Source organism: Camelus bactrianus, chromosome 3, assembly GCF_048773025.1.
Source record: "Camelus bactrianus isolate YW-2024 breed Bactrian camel chromosome 3, ASM4877302v1, whole genome shotgun sequence".
Lineage (NCBI taxonomy): Eukaryota > Metazoa > Chordata > Mammalia > Artiodactyla > Camelidae > Camelus > Camelus bactrianus.
The window spans coordinates 116,579,389-116,606,230 of record NC_133541.1 but is presented as its reverse complement, the minus strand read 5'-3'; the positions used below and the strand labels follow the sequence as shown (position 1 = coordinate 116,606,230).

General features: G+C 37.7%; 1 protein-coding gene and 1 pseudogene across 1 annotated transcript; both read right to left on the bottom strand.

The window, feature by feature from the left end:
- Positions 1 to 13,295: 13,295 nt before the first annotated feature.
- On the bottom strand, positions 13,296 to 14,240 carry LOC123616489 (olfactory receptor 5V1-like). Its single transcript, XM_045515760.2, has one exon. The coding sequence runs from the start codon at positions 14,238 to 14,240 to the stop codon at positions 13,296 to 13,298; it is 945 nt and encodes a 314-aa protein (XP_045371716.2).
- Positions 14,241 to 24,016: 9,776 nt separating this feature from the next.
- Positions 24,017 to 26,478, bottom strand: LOC105068142 (coiled-coil domain-containing protein 3-like; annotated as a pseudogene).
- Positions 26,479 to 26,842: the final 364 nt, after the last annotated feature.

The window sequence follows — 26,842 nt, the reverse complement described above, 5'->3', positions numbered from 1 at the left end:
TACAAAAGACAAAATAAATATGCAGAGGGAGCCATTGGAAGTGACTTTTCCATCTTATTCTCTAACCATTTTTCTCTTTTTCTACCATATAATGTGACATTTGAAAAATAGTTTTAAAAGTGACAGAAAAAGTTATGGAACTATTGATTTGTAATGCTTCAGTTAAAGTTGTTTTTGTAGTCTTAAAATTGATTACATGGATTATTAAGATACACTCAAATGTAATGAGAAATTTAAATGAGTTAGTATGACCCATATGTTCAAACATATGCCATTTCTGAAATATTCTTAGACATGTAGTAAAATACTTAAATTTTAAATAAAATTGAATTTTAATGAATATACTTGTTTCTTCTTTGGGTCACATTCAGACACTATCAATCTTTTTTTTATATTTTATAGGCTCGTTTAATTTTATTAGGGTATACTTTTTGTTGAAAATACATAGTAATGTTCCTATTTAAATGATTATGATTTATGAAATTATAAAAATAATTCTCCTACTTATTTTTTGCCAATAGAAACACTTTGTCAGAGCAGGTCACACACCATTCATTTTTTTAACTCAACAATTATTTAAATATTTTTATACTATATGTCTGCTAGTGGCTCACAGTTATCAAAATTATATACTAAGGAATAATACACAGCTTCCACCTTCAAGGTACTTAAAATTGAGACAGTGCATAAAATTATACACATTGAGATAATGCAAAATTAGATAAATGCCCAAGCAGGTGTGAGAAACACACCGTCAGCTTTCACTGAATTGTGAAATTGCACAAACCATTAAGGGTTCACAATGGTTTTACTGGGAAGGTGAACTTTTAAATGTCTCATTTGATCACTGTGGTTAGAGATTTTATCTTCCCACAATCACCTCTCTCTGTCCTACCTTTTTAGAATCTGAGCAAAAAGATTCTGAATTCCCCCAAGTTCTAAAGGAAGATCTCATCCTTTTCCTGAGATGGTCTCCCAAAGATGTTAATCCATTCAGCACTTCTGCCACGGACACATATGTTTTCTCTGTGGGAAGATAGGGGTTAAAGCAGCCCTTTTCCCCCCTCTATTCCAAGGAGCAAGAAAAAGATGCTCAGGGGAAATAAGGAAGCCAGGTAACCCCATATAACCACCCCGTAAACACAGTGATTATTAACCTTCAGGTAAACAGACATTACATTTGCTGGAAAGAGCGAACTTCTATTTGGAATGATTTTGTTTTAAATTATAAAATAGGATGACAGAAATGATTCCAAATATATAGTAAACTCAGTAAGCATACATGAAAGAGGATTTAAACCTCAAAATACGAAGTTTGAAGAAGACATACCGGAGGAAAAAATACAGAAAGTTTGAAGGTAAATGAGAAAATGATAACCCCCAAACAGGCTTTAGCCTCCCTCCATCCAAGATAAAACACAGAAATAAGAAATATTTAGATGCAGCTAAGATGATGGTTATGTATTATTCTTCTTTATTAATACTAAATTAGTAAGATATTCTAGATCAGAGGCAAATTTCTTGTTATTCTTCACAGTACACAGTAAGGGTCAACCCACTCGCCCTAACTCATAATCCCAGTACAACTGGGTCAATTGTCCTACAACAGTAGCAGGACCCAAAGACAAGAAAGGAAGCGAAAAAGAGGAGGCAGCTGTCCGCCTCTCCTCCTGAAAAATATTCCTCCTAAACTCGACACTTTGGTGTGTCAGTAACACTTCTCCAGTAGCATCCAGAACTCAATTCTCATTTCCCTTTGAAAGGTAAATATATAGGCAGATAGCCACTTCAATACTCCTGGCACCTGTTCTTAATCTAGGAATTTACAAGACACTGTAACCTTTGGCCGTCTCCTGGAGATAAAAGGAATGGCTATACATGTAAATCTCACAATACAAGAAAGGACTTAGAAAAAATTTTAGAGGAACACGGAAAAATCCAGAGAAGCTTTATTTCACCACACTAGGCAATAAGCAAAATAGCCACCAAAGAAAAACAAAATCAGAAAACAGTGGGGAGATGGAAGGTGTCTGGTTCCTGGTGTGAGGAACTGCTGCACACACCATGATGCGGGAAAGCCTGAGGGAAAAAGTGATGGGCACCCTCTTAATGTCCTGGAAGGATCGATACCTGCAAATTTTGACCCGGCATGCTCATGATAACTAGGTAAGGTAAACAGTGCACAGATATAAAACAAATAAAATGCATCTTTTCAAAGAAAGAATTGGAACATGATAAAGATGTGTGCAGATATAAAAAAAAATCAGTACTGGATATAAACAATCAAAAATTTAAAGGCTTAGTAGAATTTAAATATACGGTACTCTTCAGAAAATAAAGATTTAATAGATAGAATGGAAATATGAATGGATATAACTAAATTTTGTATTGTTGAGCGAGAGATCCAGATGAAGAAATTGCTAGGGGAGGAGCCAGAAGGGACAAGAATGTGGGAAATATAAAAGCTAAGTTAAGTGAATAGGTAAGTTTATGAATATCTTGAATACCATAAGGTCTGTTCTCTGTTATCACAAGTAGGTATTCTTGTCATGTCTTGTCAAAACTGTGTTATTTCTTTATGTGTTCTAAATCTAAATATACATATTTTAAACCTTACTTAGTAGGTAATTCTTATAATAACAACATTAAAGTCTCTATGAAAAAATTCAAACGAAAGTCATCTAAGCATTAATATCTTATGATTGCTTTTTTCCTTAGAAAATTGGAGATTTCTTATTTCTTTATATTACAAGTAGTTTTTGGAATGTATCCTGGACAGTTTAGCTTTTCATGTTTCTCTGGGTCTTATTTCAATCCTATATTGAATATTGACTTTTCTCTTTTTTTTCTTTAAAGCATAAATGCTTATATTTGAGTTTACGGTGTAAATTTGGACCAGCCACCTCTGTGTTTTGATTTTGTTGTCTTCTACTTTCAAAGTCTTTGCAGTGCTATTTAAATCTATGTGCACCACCCAGTGAAAAGAAATACAGCCTATTAATGAAGTCCTATTCTCAAAGTCTTAAATACGCTCTCTGGGATCATATGAATGCAGGTGCAACTTTATGCATCATTTATCTGAGGCTCACTGACTCCATAATCTTTCTGGTAACTTTGATTCCATTGACCTCCCTTTTCTGCTGTATGCCTGGAAGCCTGGGGCTTTCATTTTTCTTCTCTGTCATATACTCTCTGCTAATAAATTATGTCTCTAGCAAAACTGTGAAGGAAGAAGAGATGTGCTCTCCACAACCCTTTGAGGACACGGTGCCTCTGATGAAGAAGAACCCTCAAGATAAGCAGTCACCACTCCTGCAGGACTGCGGGGGGAGGGGAAAGATACAAGAGAATAAAGCAAAGCACTAAAAGGGACGATTCTCCACTTCCTCTGATTTTTAAGCATTTCCTTTCTTTCTCTTTGAGGAAGAACTAGAAAGGTCCTCCTAGACTTCTCTCTGTAAATGCCTTGATACCCATTCCTAGGCTTGGGGCTGCCTTGTAACCAGGCCAGAGGAAAATGGAAGAAAAATTGAAAACGTATTGCTGGTTCATTGGTGGTTCTAATCTCAGCCTTTTTCTCCCAAAGGTCCTGATAATGTTTACTTTCCAGAATCAAATGCCTCCTCCAAGCATTCCAGATTAATTCTAAACCTGCAGAGACAGGGTGCAGTGTGCTTGCACTCTTGTAAGCGGCATTGAAACCACATAATCTTCATGGAATGATGCAGGTGAAGGCGAATGCATCATAGGCGGTGCTAAAGCAAAATTCTCTTTGCTACTGCTACTCCATTTTCCCTCCTGTAAGTTCGAGAATGTTCTGGCTGGTAGGTGAAGTACAGTCTGACTGTGGCATTCAGCTTTTCAAGGGTTCTGTTCCAAACCTACAAAGGTCAGGGTACTGCTGGCTAACAGTATATTCCTACTGACCTCTTTCTCCCTGGGTACAGCAAATCAGCAGGATTTCTCTCCTGTCAGCTGCAATGATGGATCCTGGTTTTCACGGGCAAGTTGTAATATATGGATTTAATTCAGAATATTCCCAGGCTTACTTCCCATCATTGGCATGTCTTATGGTAAGAATTTAATGAAGATAGTAGAAATCATATTCAGAAAGGTAACCTAGGGTATTAAATGTTCAACAATTAAGTCTGGAGTTCCAATACCAGGTAAATAACTGCACAGATGAATGACACAGGCACTGAAGGAGACAGGGACCCAACCAGCCAAAACTTCCAACAACTGGGGATCATCTACTGATCACGTAGCCAAGATCCACACAGGATAAATGGCACAGAAATAATAAATGCATTGGGGTATAAAGACATGGGTTCCTACGAACACAAGGATCAGCAGCAGGTTATCATGTGACCACATAAATGCTGAAAGATTAAGAGAAAAGGACAGCTTCTGCATGTTCAAGGCCTTCCAAACTCAGCAATAGGACACAAGTAATAGTAAAGATATTTCCTTTCTGGTTTTCTTCCAACTTTTTAAGAGACTGAAATGATTGTTTAAGAACAAAAGAATTTTCAACGATTCATTTCGTTGAAGAAAGTGTTGTCACCAAGCCAGGGCTAAAACATTGACTCATTAAAATCAGAACTGACAAAGGAGAAGTTACAAACGATAATGCATAAATAAAAAGGATCGTAAGAGACTACTGCAAACATTGTATGTCAATAAAATGGGCAATCTAGAAGAAATGGACAATTTCTTAGAAAGGTACAATCTTCCAAGACTGAACAAGGAAGAAATAGAAAATACAGCAGACTAATTACCAGTATTGAAATTTAACCTGTAATTTAAAAACTCCCAGCAAACAAAAGTCCAGGACCAGGGGGCTTCACAAGTGAATCCTACCAAACATTTGGAGAGGAGTTAACACCTATCTTTCTGAAACTATTCCAAAAAAAACTGCAGAGGAAGGAACTATTCTAAATGCATTCTATGAGGCCACCGTCACCCTGACATCAAAACCACACAGATATCACACAAAAAGAAAATTACAGATCAATATCCAAAAATCCTCAAAAAATACTAGCAAACCAAGTCCAATAATACATTAAAAGGATGATACTTTATGATCAAATGGGATTTATCCCAGGGCTGCAAGGATCTTTCAGTATTCATAAATCAATCAGTGTGATACACCACATTAAACAGCTGAACAATAAAAACCATCCGATCATACCAATAGATGCAGAAGAAGCTTTTGATTAAAAAACAAAATCCACTTATGATAAAAAAAAAAAATTCTCCAGAAAGTGGGTATAATGGGAATATACCTCAACGTAATTAAAAACTGTATATGACAAATCCACTACTAGCATCAAACTGAATAGTGGAAAGCTGAAAGTATTTCCTCTAAGATCATGAACATGACAAAGATGCCCTCTGACCACTTTTATTCACCATAGTTTTGGAAGTCTTAGCTACAGCAATCACACCAAAAAAAAAAAAAAAAAAAGAACCCAAATTTGAAAGAAAGGAGTAAAGCTGTCACTGTTTGCAGATGACATGAAACTATATACAGAAAATCCTAAAGGTACCACCAGAAAACTACTAGAGTTTATCAATGGGTATAATAAAGTTGTAGGATACAAAATCAATTTACAGAAATCTGTTGCATTTCTATACACTAACAAAGAAATATCAGGTTAAATTAAGGAAACAATCTCATTTGCCATCACATCAGAAAGAACAAAGTACCTAGGAATTAACCTACATAAGAAGATAAAAGACTTGTATTCCAAAAACTGAAAAAACTGATGAAAGAAATTGAAGATGACACAAACAGATGGAAAGATATAGTGTGTTCTTGGATTTGAAGCATCCATATTGTTAAAATGACTATACAACCCAAGGCAATTGACAGAATCAATGCAATCCCTATCAAAATACCAAGGCATTTTTCACAGCTAGAATATATGCTTTTAAAATCTGTATGGAAACACAAAAGACCTAAAATAGCCAAAACAATCTTGAGAAAGAAGAAAAGAGCTGGAGGAATCATGATCCCTGACTTGAGAATATACTACAAAGCTACAGCCATCAAAGCAATACGATACTGGCACAGGAACAGACATATAGATCAAAGGAAAAGCATAGAGAGCCCAGAAATAAAACCACACATTCGTGGTCAATTAATCTCTGACAAAGGAGGTGACAGTATCTATCTGTAGTGTCCTTGTCTCTTATAACAGTATGTATTTTAAAGTCTATTTTGTGTGATAAACATATTGTGTCTCTAGCTTTCCTTTGATTTTCATTTGCATGGAATACCTTTTTCCATCATCTCCCTCTTGGTCTGTGTGTATCTCTAGATCGGAAATGAATCTCTTATAGGCAGCAAATATAAAGGGTTTGTTTTAGTATTCATTCAGCCAGCGTGTCTTTTGATTGGAGCATTTAGTCCATTTATACTTAATATAATTATCGGTATATAAGTTCTTATTCTCATTTCGTTAATTGTTTTGGGTTTGTTTCAGTAGTTTTTTTTTTTTTCTTGTTCTTCTTTTGTTTTACTCTTTCTTTTGATGACTCTCTTTAGTGTTATGTTTGGATTCCTTTTTCTTTTTTGTTTGTGTTATCTTTTACAGATTTTTGGTTTGCAGTTACCATACATTTTGGTGTAACAATCTGTGTATATATGTGAGTGCTTTAAGTTGCTGATCACTTATTTTCAAACATATTTTAAATACCCTGTATTTGTACTCTCCTCCTCTCATGATTACTGTTTTTGATATCACATTTTACATTTATGTTGTGTATCTCTTAACTGCTTACTGTGGATACAGATGGTTTTACTATTGTCTTTACCTTTCCTAGTAATTTGTGTGAGAATGATTTCCTACCTTTACTGTATGTTTGCCTTTACCAGTGAGTTTTTCTATTTTGTAATTTTCTTATTTCTCGTTGTGGCCTTTTCCTTTTTCACCTAGAGAAGTTCCTTTAGTCTTTGTTGTAAAGCTGGTTTAGTAGTGCTGAATTTTTTTAGCTTTTGCCCGTCAGTAAAGCCTTTGATTTCTCCATCAAATCTGAATGAGAATTTTGCTGGATAGAGTGCTCTTGGTTGAAGATTTTTCATCATTTTAAATATATCAGGCCATTCCCTTCTGGCCTGCAAAGTTTCTGCTCAAAAATCAGCTAATAGTATTATGGGAGTTCTCCTGTATATTATTTGCTGTTTTTCCCTTGATGATTTTAATATTCTCACTTTATCTTTGATTTTTGACATTTCAATTTTATATATATAATTAATTTATATATATCTTGTTCAGTTATATTACATATATATGTTATATATCTTGGTGTGCTTCTCTTTGTCTTAAGACTGTATGGGATTGCAGTAACTTTAAATAACCTTTAAAATTTGAACAGGAGAGAAAAACTGCCAAACTAACTTTAAGAGGTAAACATAACTCTGATACTAAAGACATATAAGGACACTATTTAAAAAGACCAATATCCAAGATGAAAATAGATTTTTAAATTCTCCCCCCTAAATCAGCATATTGAATTCAACAAAACATTAAAGATTCACACATTATGATCAAGTCGAATATATATCTGGGATTCAATGCTTATTCAAAGTACACCAATCAGTAAATGTGTTATGCCACATTAATAGAATAAAAGATAAAGTCATATGATCATCTTACTAGATGCAGAAAACACTTTCAACAAAATACAACATTTGTTCATGATAAAAACACTCAAAAAACTTGGTGAAAAAGTAACCCACCTCAACATAGTAAAGGTCTTATATTACAAACCTACAGCCAACATGAAACTTATTAGGGAAAGATTGAAACGTTTTTCTCTAAGATGAGCAAAAAGATAAAGTGTGCCCACGGTCACCATCCCTATTCAGCTTGTTAATGAAGTCCTAGATAGAACAGTAAGGCAAGACAAAGAGAAAAGGGCTTCCTTTTAGGAAATAAAGGAAGGCAATAAAGGGAAAAAACTGCCTTTGTTAGCAGATGATATAATGTTACATTTAAAAAACCCTAAAGAATCCACCAACAAACTTCTAGTATTCATCGATGAATTCAATAAAATTGCAAGAAACAAAGTAAGTGTACAGAAAATGGTTGTATTTCTGTACATTAACAAAAAATCTGAAAATTAAATAAAACAACCCCAGTCATAATAGCATCAACATTAATAACATAATTAAGTATAAATTTAATCAGAGAGGCGAAAGATCTCTACAGTGAAATCTACAAGACTGTGATGAAAGAAATTAAAGACACAAACAAGTGGAAAGCTATACTGTGTTCACAGAATCTAAGAATTAATATTGGTAAAATATTCCATATATCCCAAAACCATCTATAGATTTAATGCAATCCCTGTGAAAATTCCAATGCCACTTTTCACAGAAAGAGAATAAATAATCCTAAAATTTGTATGGAGCCACAAAATACCCTGAATTCTGAGAAAGGACAAAGTGGCAGGCATCACACTTCCTGAATGTGAGATATACTGCCAAGTTATAGTAATCAAAACAGTAGAGTACTGGTATCAAAATAGGCACATAAATCAATGGAACAGAATTGAGTGCCTGGAAGAAACTCTAACACACATGGTCAACTAATATTTTAGAACGGAGCCAGAGTACTCGATGGAGAAAGGGCAGTGTCTTCAATAAATGGTGTTGGAAAATTGGATAACCACATGCAGAAGAATGAAATTGGACCCCAATCTTATATCATTCATTAAAATAAATTTAAAATTAATTAAATACTTAAATCTAAGACCTGAAAACTTAAAACTCCTAGGAGAAAAACAGGAAGAAAGTTTTACATTGGTCTTGGCAGCAAACTCTAAGATATGACACCATAAGGCCGAGGAACACAAGCAAAAAAAAAAAAAAATCAGACTGCATTATACTGAAAGATTCCTTGTACAGCAAAAGAAATAATCTACAAAATGACAGACAACCTACAGAATGAGAGAAAATATTTGCAACTCATCTATCTGATAAAGGGTTAATATCTGAAACATACACAGAACTCAGTCAATTCAATAGCAATGAAACCAAATAATCTAATTTTTTTAAAGGGCAGAAAAATTGAAAACTTTTTTCTCAAAGAATATACACTAATAACAGCAGGTATATGAACAGGTGCTCATAGCCTCATATGTTGGTTTTATTCTATTTTTTGTCATTTGTCTCTCTGCCGTTCTGATTGGGTGATTTCTACTATTCTGTCTTCCAGATCATTTATTCATTCTACTGCATTCGTTTGCTATTTATTTCCTTTAGCTCAGTTTTCGTTTCAGCAATTGAGTTGTCTAATTTTAATTTGATCCTGTTTATAGTTTATCTTTCCTTGTTGCAGTGATCTGCATTGCTATCAATAGTCTTTCATGAGTCCTTTAGCATTTTATTACCTCCTTTTTGAGCTTCAGTTCTGTTAAGCTGGAACAATAAACCAATTGAAAAGACAACCTACAGAACGGGAGAAAATATTCAGAAGCAATGTAACTGACAAGGGCTTAATTTCCAAAACACACAAACAGCTCAATCAAAAAATGGGCAGAAGACCTAAATAAACATTTCTCCAGAGAAGATATACAGATGGTCAAAAGGCACAAGAAAAGATGCTCAATAACCCTAATTATTACAGAAATGCAAATCAACACTACAGTGCAATTATAACCACACAACAGTCAGAATGGCCATCACCAAAAGTCTACAAATTATACTGGAGAAGGTGTGAAGAAAAGGGAACCCTCCTACACTCTTGGTGGGAATGTAAATTGATGCAGTCACTGTGGAAAACAGTATGGAGATTCCTTAAAAAGCTAAAAATAGAGTTACCATATGCTCTAGCAATCCCACTCCTGGGCATATATTCAGAAAAAACAAAAACTCCAATTCAAAAAGATACCTACACCCCAATGTTCACAGCAACACTATTTATAAAAGCCAAGACATGGAAATAACCTAAATGTCCATCAACAGTTGAAAAGATAAAGAAGATGTGAGATAGAGATAGATAGATAGATAGATAGATAGATAGATAGATAGATAGATAGATAGACAGACAGACAGACAGACAGACAGACAGACAGATACTATAATGGAATATTACTCAGCCATAAAAAAGAATGAAATAATGCCATTTGCAGCCACATGGATGGGCTTAGAGATTATCACATTAAGTGAAATCAGTCAGACAAAGACAAATATATGATATCACTTACATGTGGAATCTAAAAAAATGATACAAATGAACTTATCTACAAAACAGGAAAGGACTCACAGACATAAAAATAAAACTTATAGTTACCAAAGGGAAAGGTGGAGAGGAGGGATAAATTAGGAGTTTAGAATTAGCAGATACATGCTACAGTATATAAAATAGGCAAAGAACAAGGAGCTACTGATAACACAGGGAACTATATTCAAAATCTTGTAGTGACATAATGAAAAAAATCTGAAAAATACATATATGTCTGGGTGCATATATATGTATACTTAGCTGTACACCTGAAATTAATACAACATTGTAAATCAACTAGACTTCAATAAAAATGGTGCTCACCATCACTAAACATCAGATAAATACAAAACAAAATTACATCCAACTCACTTCATAAAATGGCTCATCAAAAAGATGAGACATAACAATGATTGGAGAAAGTGTGGAGGAAAAAGAACTCTGTGCACTATTGGTGAAAAGGAAATTGGTTAGAGACACTGTGGAAAACAGTATGGAGGTTCCTTAAAAGTTAAAAATAACAAATATATGTATGTATTTGCATGACTGGGACATTGTGCTGTACATCAGAAATTGACACATAGTAACTGACTGTACTTAAATTTTTTTTAAGTTAAAAATAGAACTACCTTATGATCCAGTAATCCTACTGCTGGGTATATATCCTAAGAAAATGAGAACAGAATCTCCTAGAATATTAGCACCCCATGTTCATTGCTCGTTGTAGCATTATTCTCAACAGCTAAGACATGGAAATGACCATAGTATCTGTCAAGGAGGAATAGATGAAAACAATGTGAGATTGAAATTATATATATGTTGTGTATGTGTAAATTTATATTCACGTTTTAACTATGCATTTACACTGCTGTTAAAATTTCAGCTACATCTCATGAAAAATTGCTCTGATGGTTGTCGGGTGATTTGGCCAGGTTGTCTCAATGACTGTGAGTTTCACAGATGAAAGGAGAGAAGAAGAAAATAAATATATATTCATCCCTTACTTTTTCCAAGGGCAACAAGCCCTGATAATGTTCAAGAGAAAATACATGCTTTCATCAAAATATTAACAGCCATAAATTTGAACAGTCCTGTATCTCCAAGGCAGGTGAGAACAAAGCATCCAACAATTTCATCCAGTTTAAATAATTCCTGACTTTTAAGATCTTGAGTCCTACAAAGTTCACCCAAAACAGTACGGGGTAGACACACAGACAAATCCTATGATTTTCTTGTACTTTAAGGACATTTTTTTCCTTCATGTTACAATTACTTCATGTTAAAATGAACAAGCATAGAATGTTCTAGAGCTTCTAGAACTTTTTTTTTTCCCTTTTGAAAAAATTTCAACAACCTTTTCCATTACTGGCTTAGGTCTGATTTGTAGCAAACTTGGTGAGACACCCTTTGTTTCCAAAAGGACAAAATTAGACTCCAGGGTGGTTTACTAAAACAGTTATAACACCAACTTCTTTATGAATGTTGCATTCAAATAAGTGGTTAACTATAAAATAAATACTTGGGAATCTGGTATGTAAAATGAACAATGGGTTGAGTTCTTAATATTTTATTTAACTTTATATGGTATTATATTAACAAATCTCATGTATTCTGTTTTTATATGATGAGAACTTGATTCTTTCATACTACATGCAAACTTAGAGATACAGAATAAAATGAGGGATAAAAAAAAAACCAAATTTCAAATTTGTAGTAGTAACAGTGTTATTATTTTAGTTCTTTCTTCAGGTATACAAACATTTTCTGACTCTTTCTAGAATTAAATAATTTTGGAAAATGTATTTAATCCCAGACATCAAGTCTCATCAGAACGTTTATATTCTAGCTCATGTGGCACAAGTACACACAATCAGGCTAACATTTGATAAAAATTTTTAAATGACTTCGAGATCAGTAACAATCCAGAGGAGAAAGTGACAGGGTATTTTTGAATAATACATGAATACCCCAGGAGTGATGTGATTACATCACTTGGCGATAATGGAAAGACAGAATGCAGGTAAGAGGAGCATGGAAGATACTGAAAGCCAGAGAGTGAAGGGAGGATGAGAAATGCAGAGACTGGGGATATACTAATTGTGATCACCAGAATGGAGGTTAAATTCTAAAATCAACTGGGATGTCTGGAGTGGGACAAAACTGTGGAGAAAAGTATGCATGATTTCTAAATAAGGGCTAGAACTGAGAGAAAATGTTCCCATCTCTACATGTGACAAGAAGAAGGAATGGAAGGGAAATGTGTGCAATCTAGTCAGAAACTACAGCTGTCTTGCCAAACTGAATGGAAGGGCTGGGCTTCAAGGCAAAGCAGAGTCTAGTTTCACAAATTTTTGTTTAAGTAGCTGAGAAACTTTAACAAACACACAAAGCAGCTAATTAGATGTGTGTCTGTACCTGGTATGAATTAAATGATACTTTCAGTTTTGACCACGTTGAGGCTAAAATGATGGTAATACAGTGAGCTGGACTGGATGTCTAAATCCGAGACACAGAAAATTAAGTGTACTCCTGGACAGGACAGGAAGAACTGATAATGAAAAGGGTCTTGGGAAAATGAAGAGAAACAGGGAAATATAGAGTAGGTGGAAGCTAAAATTGAGGAAGCATGAAATGAAACCATGAAGGAGAAATACCATCATCAGTCAGTCAAATAAGGGTAAGAAGTATGAAGAGTGGTCTATAGATACATATCAATCTAGAAACAGATAAAAACATACAGTTGATATAAGGATATGGATATGACTATAAATCCGAGATAACTTACAACAGGTTCAGTTTATAACTGTTATTATCCTGGTAAAATTATTAACAATTCTCTGCTGTCTCTCAGAAATGTGAAACTTCGGGTGACAAAGTTCCAGCGGATAAAGAACGAGACATACAAGTACAGATAACTAATTTTATATGTATCTGTGCATGTGTGTGTGCAAAAATTTCTCTGTGTAGGTAGTAGGTATTCCATATACAGCAATTTTAAAATGTTACATGCATTATTTCCAGGAATTTACTCTAAAGTGAACACTGAATCATCCCCTTCTAAAATTACACTTGCTGCAAACATGCCCTATGACATAACGCCCTTCTGACTGCTCCTTTCACCTCTGTGTTTCTCAGGCTGTAGATCACGGGGTTTAACATTGGAGTAATAACTCCATATAGCAAGGAGATGAGTCTGTCTCTTGCTGGGGAGTGCTGGCTGGAGGGGCGTACGTAGGTAAATATTGTCGTGCCCCCAAACAGACAGACCACCAGAAGGTGAGACGCGCAGGTGGAAAAGGCTTTACACTTCCCTGCCACTGACTGCATCTTGAGGATGGTAGATACGATGTAGAAGTAAGAGATGAAGGTGAGCAGGAAGGCACTGCTCCCCAAGATACCGGCTTCCACCAAAATAAGCATTTCTGCCACGTAGGTGGATGAGCAGGAGAGGGCCACCACTGGTGGGATGTCACAATAGTACTGGTTCACTCGGTTGGAACTGCAGAAAGAAAGGCGGAATGTGGACACTGTATGAATAAGGGAATTGAGAAACCCTGCTGCCCAGGTCCCAGCCGTCAGCTGGACACAGCGAACCTTGGTAATGATGAGGGTGTAACGAAGAGGGAAACAGATGGCCACATACCGATCATAAGCCACGACAGAGAGAAGGAAGACTTCCGTCCCCACCAGGGCTACAAGAAAATAAAGCTGCAAAGCACACCCAACAAAGGAAATGCTGTTCTTCTCAGTCAAGAGGTTCTCCAGCATCTTGGGGACAGTAGTTGATGGGCAGAATATGTCCAAGAGGGATAGATTTGCCAAAAAGTAATACATGGGTGTGCGCAGTTTTTTCTCAGTCCCAATGGCCAAGAGAATGGCCCCATTTCCCACCAAGGTAAACTGATAGATGATCGCAAAGACCACAAAGAGAGGGTAGCGCACCTCAGGGAGGTCTGAGAGCCCTATTAGGATAAACTGAGTCACTGTGGTTTGATTGTAGACATCCATCTCCTCTGTACACGAGGGTCTATCTGAAGGGAATGTAACCACAGACACAGGTTAAAAAGCTGAAGAAGCTAGTGATGAGAAATTCTTGTGTAATGCTTCGTGTGTGCTTGATGAGGAATTCTGTTAAAATTATACTTTAATTAGAGATTTTGATCATTACAACCACTCTTAAAGACATCTCCTGTGTTTATCATCCTCAAAAGATTCATTCTTAGTTCCTTATCAAGAGGAAGTGCTCTGAGAAACTGTAACAGAAAAGAATTAGATCTGTTCCTTTGGCTTTAACCCTGTGCCCTGTTTTCTAGGCTGTCTTGCCAGCTCTGCACCTTTTGCAAAAGAATGTTGCCTTTAGCCAGAAATTGACAGGAGAGCCTATTCTCAAGGCTCTGACCTTTAAGGATATTAACACTTTTGCACCTATATAAAGATGACAAGTTGCAGAATAGAAAATAACTTTTGTCTTGTTAGAGGTTTTTCCAGGGGAACCATGACCTGACCCACAGCTGCAAGAACAAAGGATTCCTACACCAAGAAGTTTGCAACAACCAGCCACACCCCCCTCCCCTTTTTAGTATAAAAGGAGCCTGTATTAAGACTTGGGGAAGATGGTTCTCAAAGACATTAGTCTACCACCTTCCCAGTCTTCCGGCTTTCCAAATAAAGTCGCATCCCTTACCCCAACACCTTGTCTTCCGATTTACTGGCCTGTCATGCAGTGAGCAGAATAAGATTGAGCTCGGTAACAAAACCAAGGAAACATTTCAAAATCTGCCTTCAGTAAAACTTGTGATCCCTTCAAGAATGCTTGAGATTTCACAATTCAGTGACAGCGGATGGTGTGTTTCTCATAACTGCTTGGGCAGTTACCTTATTGGGCCTTGTATTCCCTCAGTGTGTACAGTTTTTTGCACTATCTCAATTCAAACTATCTTGAAGATAGAATCTGTACATTATCCCTTAATAGACATACTGGATACCAACACATTGTATGAAAATATTTCACTAAATGATTTTTGAATAAAGCAATGAATGTTACTTTATCTGCTCTGACAAAGTGCTTTTATTTACTAGTAGAAATAAATATGGAAATGCTTTCATAAGTTCAAAATCATAATTATTTAAATATCAATAAATATGTATTTTCCAGAAAAAGATAAAGTAATAAAAATTAAATTAGCCTATAAAATATAAGTTAAATTTGGTTTGGGTCTAAATGTGACCCAAACAAGAAACAAATACATTAATATTCATTTTCTTTATCTTTTCAAATGATACATTTCGCCATGTCTAAGGATATTTCAAGAAATATAGGACTTAAAAAATTATATATGCTTGAACATATTGGTGATACTAACTCTTATTTAATTTTATAATTGCATTTGTGTGTATCTTACTAGTCCACATAATCATAGTGTTTATGATAGTTACAAAAATGACTCTAATTCAAGATCTACAAATCAATACCTCTATGCATTTTTTTGGTCACTTTGAAAAGTAACTTTTTTTTTAATATCACATGTGTCATAGCAGAAGATGATTAGAAAATAAAACGCTAAAGCCACTTTCAGTGGTCCCCCTTCCACATTTATTTCGCCTACTGGAAATTGTTAATGATTTCTTTACTGAGACAAAAAATATTAGTATAAATAATATAATTTATGCACAATGATTTATTTATACACATGAAATGAGATTACTTTCTGCCACTTTTTTTCCCATGCAATATTGAAATAAGAATCTCTGAGACACGTTGGGAGATATTTTTACTCTTTCTACAAGCAGTGCCAAATCTGTGCCAGATGCTTGGGAGAAAACAAAACCTTTATCAACAATACTCAAATGGTGAGATTTAGGAAAGAAAATTACTGTGATAAACACAAAGTGTCTGGATATCATTAGTCACTCAATACAAGATGTTTAATGAGTGAATTAAAAAGATCAAAACAAAAACTTCTACTGTCTCAGCTCTCAAAATCTCAAATTTCCAAGATTATATAAAGCTGTCCAGTTTCAGTTCATCTACATCTTATAAATTAATATTTTGAAAATAATGTAGATTTCTGAAATTTTTAAATGAACTTTCCTTATACAAAAAATTAGTAACTTGAGACAGTAAATATTAAGTTTTATATTAAATACTCATTTTCCTTTATACCCACGCTTACTAATTTGACTCATTGATTTTTTTAGCAAGGATTATGAAAAATAAGTCAAAAACATCCTGACAAACACATAAGGTAGTTCTACACCAGTTTACATAATTAACATGCATTTTTTTAAAACATAATAGACTTTCTCTAAATTGTGTAATTTATCATTTACATTTATTAAATCAAATTCATGGTCTTGGCATACAAAATGCAGAGTTTATATATTTAGGGTGGGAACTTTTTCTTGTATTAACAAAAGCCTCCTTTTAAATCAAATATAATTGAAGCTTAGGTATTTGCCATATAATTAGAAAACTGGGTGCTTTTTCAAATAATGTGTTCTTAAGGAAGAAGGTCTATAACGTTTCTTATTAACCCAAGAGACTGGCAGCACATATTTTAGGGAATCAAAGAAATTCTTACGAAGTACAATCTCTCACCTCTTTTGTGAAATTAATTGGTGTAAATATAAACATATGTGTATATGAGGAATCCTGATTGAAATCAGTTTTTTGTCATAAAAGGCCAAACACATAATGAGAATTGGAACTAGGGATGTGTGGCTTAAGATGAGCCTTCTCTAGGAATCACCCAGAAAACATCTTTCTTATTATTCATATATGACTTACTCTCTTGCATATGGTGAAACTCAAGTGTATTATACATGAGGCTTTTTCTTTTAGCATACAGTCACTTCAAATTTCCACTATACAGAGAAAACAAATTAGTTTAATTAAGTAAGAAAAATTACTGAGAAATGTTAGATCTTAAGATAATACAATAATTATAATTTAGCACAGCAATATCAAAGAAATATTACATTTAAAATTTCTCTTAAAATCAGAGAAAGTTTTTTGTTAAACAATGTTGCTAAAGAAGTTCTATAGTCTTGATTTTTAACTCATGAAGTAATAGCCAATAAAATAAATCAAAAAATCCCTCATTAAGTTTACTATCTACACCAGCTTTGTGACATCTTTGTTGACTGTTGGTTTCATGTAGGTTTCCCCAATTTTCTAGACAACGTACATTCAAAACTATGGGTCAGAAACACTGATTTGGATACAGCAGCATTTCCATACAGAGGTTTTGGGTGCACACTTGTGTGGGTATGCACAACTTTTAGGACTGAAACGAAACAGTTTAAAGCATTTATACAGACACCCATTCTATCATATTTGAAATTTCTCACCTCATCTTACCCATAAAGCATTCATTTTTAACTCATTTGTTAAATGCGTACATCTTCTCACCCTATTAACATCTTTACAAACATCTGATTGTTTACCTTAGCTTAAAAAGTCTAGAATTTAATGTACAACTTTCTAGCATTTTCAGTTTCAGATACCAGCATTCACTAAGAAGGAAAGTAAAACGATCCAGCCCCCCCAAAAGTCTCAGTAAATAAAAGCAAACTACTCACTACTCAAAATACACACCTAAAGAAGGTACTATTTATTCTGTAGTTTATATTATGCCCACTTTTCCCCAGGGGGGAGACCATAATAAGGACTAGAGAGAGAATAAAGCGCTCTTCTTCAAAATCCAAACAACTACCATCCGAACAATGGACACCTACGAGTAATAATAGGCACTTATCGTATAGTTAGCCAATTTAATGTAAGTTGAAAAAAATTGCTAAAATAAGTAAAATGAAAATTTTGCTCTTTGTAATTGCCTAGAGTACCATTAAACAAAATATTCTCCAGTAATTGAATTGCCAGGCCAAGAGGAAGAAAACTGATGTTACAGCATTTTTCCATAATCAGAGTAATAATTCTAGCACGGTGTGATTACACCATGCACTTGCTAAGATTTGCATTTTTCAAGACAGATAAACTGTGTGCAGTAAACACATTTTTTTATATGGTTAAGACTACCCACATGAAAAGTTGTTTGTTACAACCATTTGGACTCAGATTTAGTGGAATTTCAAACTTATTTCAACCTGTAACTGCTAACCCAATTTTCCAGAAGAATGTTTTTGATTAAAAATAATTTAGATCTACAAATTTCGAAAATATATGTGTATATAGAACGATATATATGTTTAGTAAATCCAGGTGAAGGGAATATAGATGTTCACTATGCCATTTCGATTCTTCTGTAACGTACATTTTCCAAATAAAATGTTGGAGAAAAATCAAGCAGAAAAAGAAAAATGACACAGGGAAAATTCAGTGCAGTTCACTCTGATGCCCACGCACCTACTCAACCATTCTATTATTGTGAAAAGAGCAATTATTATTTAACTCTATATTGTGCGGGGTTTTTTGGTTTGTTTATTTGCTTGTTTTGGAAATAGTCTATTCCTACTTCCCCAGAAAAATTGGCTATCTGGGCTGCTTCTCTGCTTTTTTCATTTTTTAAATATGTTACTGAAATTTTGGAAGATCTGTAATATCTTTTTAGATCTTTACATGGTTCCTGTTGTAGTTTATGAAATAGGTTTTACCTTCAGTTGCTTTATATGTTACCCTGACATTTTAGGGCTTCAGACAATAGGGATGAATACCCTATTACCTGTACTTTTCTTCTCAAATCCTCTTTTTCTCTCCTTTCCTGGAAGTTGGCTGATCATATATTTGGAAATCATGATACCTTTGAATCAAAGAATACCTCTCAAAAGTAGTGCTTAAGAAAAATTAAGTTTTTATCCTTTTTCCACGCTAGTCCACTGCATATCCCTCCAATCATTCTATCAGGGGTCCTGACACTTGGAGAGGAAGAAGGAAATGTAAAGTGATTTGAGCTTGGAAAACCTTTCCTGAAAGCAGTTCTACAAAATTCCAGTTACTCTGTATTTGAAAGGGTTCAGTTATCTGACTACCCTGGAGATGCCAGGGAGTCCTGGATACACTGTTTTTATCTGAGGCAGCGCTTTGAAAAGCAATCAGAAATTTCAAGGACTGAATATATTCTAAGTTATTATTTAGTTTAATTATAGATATATATATATCTTTCCAAAGTAATTTTATATACATATCTCTAAACTGTGTATGTTCATACCGAGGTGAAGTATTTGACAACTATCAGGTTTACATAACATTCCGACCTCCAGAAAATTACATCTGTTACTCTGGTAAATTATGACTTGTTCACAAATATTTTTTCTCCTTATTAAGATAGGAGTAGGGGTGGAAAGATAGAACTCCCCATCTATATGTCATCAACAAACATGTCTTCCGAACTAATGGTTCTCATTTTCAGCCTTCCTTTTAGCTAGATGGAACAATCTGATGAAATTCAGGTTAATGAGTATTATCAAATTTGATGTTTGTATGATCCATGTCATAGTTATAAAATAATAGGTAATTTACCTCTAAACTCCTATTCGTAACACCCTTAATATTTCTATATTATACCACTATAGTTTAAAATTTTAATGTTCATAAATAGTTCTTTAACTTTCATTATTAATTCATTTCATATTAATATTCACACATGGACATGCTCTTCTGTATTTCTCTCCCCAAGCAGGATGCATTACAGCTATAATTTGTGTTCATTATCATTATTTCCTTTATCATCATTATTAAAATTCCTATTAAAATAAAAATCCGTAAAAAGAGCCTATAAACAGAATGTAGATCTTTTCCTCAATATTTGAAAGTATGCATTTTAATTAACATTACAGTAAAATTGACTCGTTTTTTTGCTATACTATTCTATGAATCTTATCACTTGTGTAGATTCCTGTAATTAACCACTACAATCAGAATACGTAACAGTTCCCCCGACCCCAAGCCCTCTGATACCCCTTTGTAGTTACACTCTGACTCCATCCTTAACTCCTGGCAGCTGACTGTCTACTCATCACTGCGGTTTTGCTATTTGGAGTATATCACATACATAAAATCGACGGTATGTAACCTTTTGAGACTGCTTCTTTCACTCAGCACAATTCTTTTGGAACAAGTACATTACACATACCTGCAGTTCATTTTTATTGTTCAGTAGTATTTCGTTCTATGATGTATCACAGGTGGTTTGTGCAACCCTCACTTAAGGACATTTGGATTGTGTCCTGATTCTGGTGATTATGGAGAGAGTAGCTGTAAGTTTTCACATACAGGTTTTCCTGTAAATGGAAGTTTTAACTTCTCTCAAATACCTAGGAGTGTGATATCTTGTGATATCATATGATTAATATATCTTTACCTGTATAATAAACTGAGTTTTTCAGAGTGATCATACGATATTACACATTACCATCCAATGCGTGAGACTTCCAATTGTCATATGCCCTTATCATCCTTTGGCATTATTGCTATATTGTATTTTGATAATGGTTTCTCATGTTACCTCAAATTTGCATTTTCATAGTGGCTATTTATTTTGATATGTTCATGTACTTATTTGTCATTTGTTTATCCTCTTAATGAAGTGTCTATTTTTAATTGCTTATTTTCTACCTCTTTAAGTATTGAGCAATTTTTATGTATTCTCAGTGCATGTCCATTGTCAGAGTGTCCTTTGCAAATACTTCCTTCCAATGTGTCTTTTACCTCCATTATGTTATCATTGGTTTTCACAGAGATTTATTTACAATCTGTTTGCTCTTATTAAAATTATGTTTAGAGTGGTTTTGGGCTCACAGCAAAACAGAGGGGAACATACAAAGGCTTCCTGTATACTTCCTACCTCCAATATCAACATGCATAGCCTTCTCCATCACCAACGTTCCTAATGACAGCGGTACAGGGGCTGCAACGTTCTGTTTTACCAACAACGAATGAGCTCCTTGCAAGCACTTGGTGTTATCAGCGTTTTGGCTTTGGTCATTCCACTAGGTGTGTAGTGGGATCTCAATGTGGTTTGTTTTTTCTTTTTGTATATATGTATATTTTTTATTGAAGTCTAGTCAGTTTGTAATAGAAAAGAACAAATTGGATTCTGTATTAGATCTGTTCCTTTAGCTTTAACCACTGTGCCCTGTCTTCTAGGCTTAGTCTTGCTAGCGCCGCACTCACATAAAGATAGCAAGTTGCAGAATAGAGAATATCGTTTGTTTTGTTGGAGGGTTACAGGGGCACCATGACCTGGCCCATGTGGACAGCAGCAGGAACAAAGAATTCCTACCAAGAAGTTTGCAACAACCAATCACACCCTCTCCCCTTTTTTAATTAAAAAAGAGCCTTAATTCTGACTTGGGTAAGATGTTTCTCCAAGATATTAGCTCGCCATCCTGCCAGCTTTCTGAATAAAGTCACTATTCCTTGCCCCTCGTCTCCCGATTTATTGGCCTGTTGTGCTGCGAGCAGAATGAGTTTGGACTCAGCAACACTTTTACATTTGGGAACCCACGTGAATGTGTTATTTGTTTATAATTCAGTAAATAAATTTTTATTGAAATTCTCCCTCGCCGGAACCCAATCAATACTGTTAAATCAATTACAGCATCACAATAGTCTCTCCATCATCTGTTCTCACCTCCAACACATATCCTGTCACCACCGCTGTCCCCACTCTGCCATTACCCTGGGAAGAAGTAGGATGCTTTTTAAAAATGACATTCTTTATGTTTTAAAGCCAAACTTTCTAATTATCAATTTACAGTCATAAATCCTTGTAAATGCAAAGTGCTCTCAAACATATGGTCTAATTAGGTCACTACAACACACCTGTGACAGTTTTTATGTTTTTAGCCCCATTTTATAGAAAATTGAAGCTGTAAGAAACTAAGGGCTTGCCCAAGGTCACTCCTCTGGAAATGACAGGGCTAATCTCCATTGTCTGAAGAACAGTTGACAGTCCTTCTGATGCCACTTGGAGGCTGACAGCTTCCCCACCATCCTTCCCGACTCCAAAAAGGGAAAAAAGGAAAGATGGCAGGAAGCCTTTGACAGATTTTATTTCCATCCCCTGACATTCCAGGACAGACTGATGTAAACATGGGTCAGTCTGGGTTTTGGTCCTGGGGGGACAGTCCTGGCAGAGGGAAGAAAACAGCCAACTGGAAGGGAGGAAAATGTTCCTGGCTGGTGTGGAGAGATCCCTGCCAGCAAACAGGATGGATGCTCCAACTTGCCAAAGACATGCCCCAAGGTCCCATTAACACCATGGTGCTGAACCAGAGAGACGCTGAACACTTAGGTAACACTGCCGACTTCCTGGCAACTTTCAAAAGCAAGACTGTTTCTACTGACAGAGGTGTGGGTGGGAGGTTTGAGGATGGAACTGAGAATGGGAGGGAGGGTTTGGCAGCTGAAGATGGAGTTGCAGGGCGCCCTGGGTGTGCATCTCAAAAAGTTTTCCTATGTAAGATTTTCCTCCGGTTCCATTTCTTAACCTCCTGATCAACTCTAGAGTCCCAGATTCACATGATGCTAGCCATGAAAAGAATGAGATGCGCCCTTCACAACTGTTGCCTGGAGCCATGGTGGAAGCCGACTGGGGGTTCAGAACAGTAGCAGCAATAGTGGAAAGGACAGCTTGTAACCAGGATTTCTCATCATCTAAGTATGGTACATAATACAAGAAAGCCGTGTAAAATGCAACATCCAAGGCCATTCATAATGGTCTCCAACATGTGTTCTGATTACCAGAAGTCTGTCACCACACCTCCTAGCAGAATAAGGTGACATGGACAGCTCCTCTGATTCCTCCTGACCCACCACCCAGGAAGAACACAGACTGCTTCTGATGCAACATGATGTATTTAACCCAGGCAGGAGAGAAAATCAGATGCTCAACCATCACACAGAAAAGGCTGAGAATTTTTAGCTTTTTTTTCCCTGAAGAAAGGAATAAGTAACTGTCAATAACTCTTCATCCAACTCTGACATCTTTAATTCACAATTCACAACTACTTTCATGACTCCAGAGGTTGTAAAAAGCATCATAAAATGTAACAGCTAAAATTTACCAGAAAGCCAACTTAGTTTTAGTCTCACCCTAAATTCTCAGATGAACTCACAGATTTCACTTAGCTCTGATGTGGTACCTTCCCAAGAGGGCAGGAGATAAAGATGGAAGGAGCCAAGTGCAGGTCCGTCAGCTTCAACACCTAAATTTGGCTCCACGGCAGCTCAGCCAAATGGAAGAATTCATTTCCTTCCTCCCAAAGCTTCTGATTCTTAGAGCAACGCAGCACGCCCACCCTCAGTTATCTAAGAGACCCAGGTGATGAAAGGGAAAAGGAATTCTCCCCAAGATCAACATCGGACCACCAGAAATAGGACCACCTTCGCACTGAAACAATTCTCCATGGCCACATTGTTCTATTTTCTTCTAATCATGGAAGATCTAATTACAGGGAAATGCTAATAGCTTCATTATGTGGCCACAGGGCTAATCAATTACGTAGCTAAAGAGTTTGAGGACTGAGCTATGAGCTATTTTTGGAACAACACCTGATCCCTTTATATAAATCTATTGTTACCAAGTGTAAGTAAAACTCTCACCAACTGGAGAATCAAAGGACAAGACTAAAAAGATTTCATGTTGAATATGCTCGCGTCTGACTCAGGCTCACTCTTGGTAGGTCCAGTTCAGTGTGGAGTGGGTGCTGGTACAGACTAAAAGGGTGAAAAAAATGCAGGTGCTTCGAACCATGTTGGGAGCAAAACATAGGACAGGCACTCAGAAAATTCTGGCAACCCATGGAGGAGGGGTCAGAAGAGTCTAGATCTCTGTTGGTGGGGTAGGCCTACAGAAGGAACCCTTGGTGATGTCAGGCAAGTAAGGATCAACAATTCTTATTTGGATGCACCCGCCCATGATGAGAAGTTTCTGTGCAAAGAATATGAAGAGAGTCACCAGGTGTCAGGGAGGTTCGGAAGAACAAGGCCACTATGCTAAGCCACCCACAGGGCAAGAGATGGGCACTTCCCCAGAGGCCATCACAGATGGGTGGAAAGAAGCCACCTGACATGGGCAAGTTGGTTCACGAGCCTATAAAAGAAGTCCTTGTCCCAGGAGACACCCACATCCCCACATCAGGACTCTCTCCAGCGGTCTGTCACGTCATCCTAAAACCATCTCAGATGGAGACTGGGAGCCGTGGGGCCCCCGCCTCATCTGACCTGGTCCCCTCATCATCCCAGCTCAGTTGTGGCAATGCCACCCCTTTGGCAAAGTGACGGTCTTCAAAACATCCCCACAACTCTGGCGTCTACCCCAGATTGGAAGATCCCTTTTACATTTTCATGCGCAAAATTATCCTGACCCTTATGTTCCACAATTACCTTGGTCATCCTATAACTCTATGTCTTAGCAATTATACATAAGAATCATAGAGGTGTTCAATTTAACAATTATTTCATTTCCTTGAGGACTTTTTCCTTCCTCTTAGAAAATTCCTTAGAGCCCTAGACCATTAATAATAATAATAATAATAATAATAATAATAATTAATAATAATAATAGTAATGATAATAATAATGGTAGTAGTCACCGTGCCTCGCAGGTACCGAGTGCTTACTCTGTCTGGCACTATGCTAAAGGCTTTACACATTTACGTTTCCTACATCATTAAATCACATTGCATCAGCCCTGCAGCATAGGTGCTACTATTGTTTCCATTTTACAGAAGAGGACACTGAGGCACAGTGTGCCAACCTTCATCCCATCTTGTTCCCTCACTTTGTGAGGAGCCCCATGCCAAAGAGTAAAGCCTCAGGAACCCAAAATTTATAAGCAGCGTTTGTTTACTGCTGGGAGCGAGGGGGCTGAGGAGAGGATGAGACTGATCTGGGCTTTCGGGAGCGGTCTCTAGACTTCCTAAGTCACAAAATTCATACAAGAGGTAGCTACTCTATTATTTTGCTGTGGCGCAGGGAACAGCCAGTTTTTACCTTACTGTCTTCTTGGATCTCCCAGTCACTGGAGAAAGTCGCCAGTTGCTGCCCTCGGGAAAGCTGGAAAACTGGAAAAGGCTGGAGAGCATCCTTCTGTTCCCCTGAGTGTCGGGAAAGACAGCATCTTGGAAGATGACTCCATGAGGCTAGAGGTTATCCTTTTCATCCATCCTAATGGAAACGCGGGGGAAGCAGAGCTGTAGACTGGACAGCCATGGGGAGGACCATCTTGAATGAAGTCAGAGAAGACTTGTGACAGTGTTGCCAGCTACACAACACTGTCTCCCACAGAGGACTCTCCGCAGAGGAGCTACTATTTCTAATCGTTTCTCGGCCTCATGCTGCATGAGTCCATCCTTAAGGTTTTCAAAACCCCCTCTAAGGACAGCCCAGGAGAGCACCTACCCCTGGCCCTGTGGCCAGCAGACGGCTCAGTCTGGCTTGAACACCCTTCCCCAGAAACCATCTTCTGTCCACCAAGCACGGGAATCATCCTTGTTTCCCCAAGTCTTAGCCAGAGGTACTCAGGCTCTTTGCACAGACTTCAGGAGAAGCAGGAAGGAATAAAGAGTATAAGGGAAGGGGCCCACGGCATTATTTGAACATTGCAGGGACAGGAGTCCGCGGAAGTTCCTGATCTGGCTCCGGATAAAGGTGCCCTCGATTTGTCACTCAAGTGGGCCGAGGGGGTGGTGTGAGTGGATGGTGGTGGGCTCAACTGAGGAAAAAAGAATAGGAGTAATCCTGGACCACGGTGTGGTTGTGAGAGTGACATGAAAAGTAGCCCAGGCTGGTGAGGTTGGGCCTGGAGCCCACGGGCACCTGGAGCATGGTGCCCCCACGCCTGGTCTCAGAGCATCTCCATCTCTGCCGAGTAGAAGATCCCCGACACCCTGGCCTCATACTGCCAGCGCAGGCAGTTGCACAGGCCGGGCACCTCGTGGTACAGCGCAAGCACCTTGGGGTACCTGATCATCCCGGCCAGCTCGGCGCGGCAGCCCCTCGCTCAGGGGTCTCCACTCGGAGGGCGGCTGGCAGCCTCGGGTGGTCCAGGCCAGCCGGGTAGGCAGCGCGCGGAGAGCAGCAGCGGGCGAAACTGCTCCCGCTGCGGGAGCGGGAGCGGGAGCAGGAGTGGGGAGGGGGGTGCGTTGTGCCCGGGGCGCACTAGGCAGGGGCGCATGGCGGGAAGCCCGGGAGCAGGGGCGCCCGCGGCGGGGAGCCCTGAGCGCCCGGCCCACGGCGCCGCCCTGTGGGCCCCGGAAGCGCAGCTCTGGGCTCTGGGCTCTGGGCTCTGGGCTCCGCGCGCCCCTCTCTCCGACGCCGGGCTCACCCAGCCAGCCCGCGCCCCGGACACTTAAAATGGGGCGCGGGGCGCATCGGCTGCTGCCTCCTCCTGCCCCCCACGGGGGGCGTGCGCAGAGGCGGCAGGGGCAAAAGTGGGGCGCCGGCCAGGGGCGCGCGAGGTTCAGGCTCGCTAGACGCGCAGCGTTGGATGCTTCGCCCTGGCCAGGCGCGGGGTCCTGGGGGAAGAGGGGAGCGGAGGCTCCACGGAAAGGCAGTGCCGGAAGCCCGGCCCCGCCTGCCCTACTGGGTCAAACCTTTTCAGGCTTAAAGCCTGCTCCAGACGCAGCATCCTAAAAAGATCGCAGCC

Excerpts from the sequence above, each read along its gene's own strand:
- LOC123616489 (XM_045515760.2), bottom strand. The coding sequence starts at position 14,240 with ATGGATGTCTACAATCAAACCACAGTGACTCAGTTTATCCTAATAGGG.